Source organism: Acanthisitta chloris, unplaced genomic scaffold, assembly GCF_000695815.1.
Source record: "Acanthisitta chloris isolate BGI_N310 unplaced genomic scaffold, ASM69581v1 scaffold5279, whole genome shotgun sequence".
NCBI lineage: Eukaryota > Metazoa > Chordata > Aves > Passeriformes > Acanthisittidae > Acanthisitta > Acanthisitta chloris.
In genome coordinates this window covers 1-517 of record NW_008691835.1, presented here as the reverse complement: position 1 = coordinate 517, position 517 = coordinate 1, and the positions used below count along the sequence as shown (strand labels likewise).

At 57.4% G+C, this 517-nt stretch overlaps 1 protein-coding gene across 1 annotated transcript in view; it reads right to left on the bottom strand.

Moving 5' to 3' along the window:
* Nucleotides 1–459, bottom strand: part of LOC103809538 (chromosome unknown open reading frame, human C18orf42) — a 14,865-nt gene extending 14,406 nt beyond the window's left edge. Inside the window, exon 1 of the mRNA XM_009082376.1 lies at nt 357–459. Coding sequence (XP_009080624.1) covers nt 357–459 — 103 coding nt within the window. The remainder of the gene's footprint in view (nt 1–356) is intronic.
* Nucleotides 460–517: the final 58 nt, after the last annotated feature.

Genomic DNA, 517 nt, shown 5'->3' with positions numbered 1-517 from the left:
TGAAGTCTTCAGTTCTGTACCAGTCAAAGCTGGACACAACAAACTTTCTGTTCTCTTCCATTCAAATACAGAAGGGAGTGGAGGGGGGAAATTGAAATCTGTAAAATATCTCCATGAGTTTCAGAGATTGTCTCACTGGCAGCCACCAGTGTGGGTGCCGAGAGGGACTCACTCTCCAGGTGCTGCAAGGCCACGTCCCCCTTCCTCACCCTTTTGTGCAGTCTGACAAGCACAGCCCCCTGCAAACATTTTTTTAGGAGGCTCCTGTCCCTGCTAGGAACCACAGGGGTGACCCTCATAACCTCTGGCTCCACAGCAAAACGCATCCTAGGCTAAGCCACCTCATTTGGACCTACCAGCACTGCCTGCTGGCAGCTCTGGTCCACCCATCACCCCTCCCCACCGCAGCAATTCGGCACGGCCTTCCCGCTGGGCTCCCTTACCTGGAGCGAACACCATGGTGCGCCCGGGCGGGGCGGACAGCACCGCGGACAGCGCCCGGAGCCGCGGGGATCAG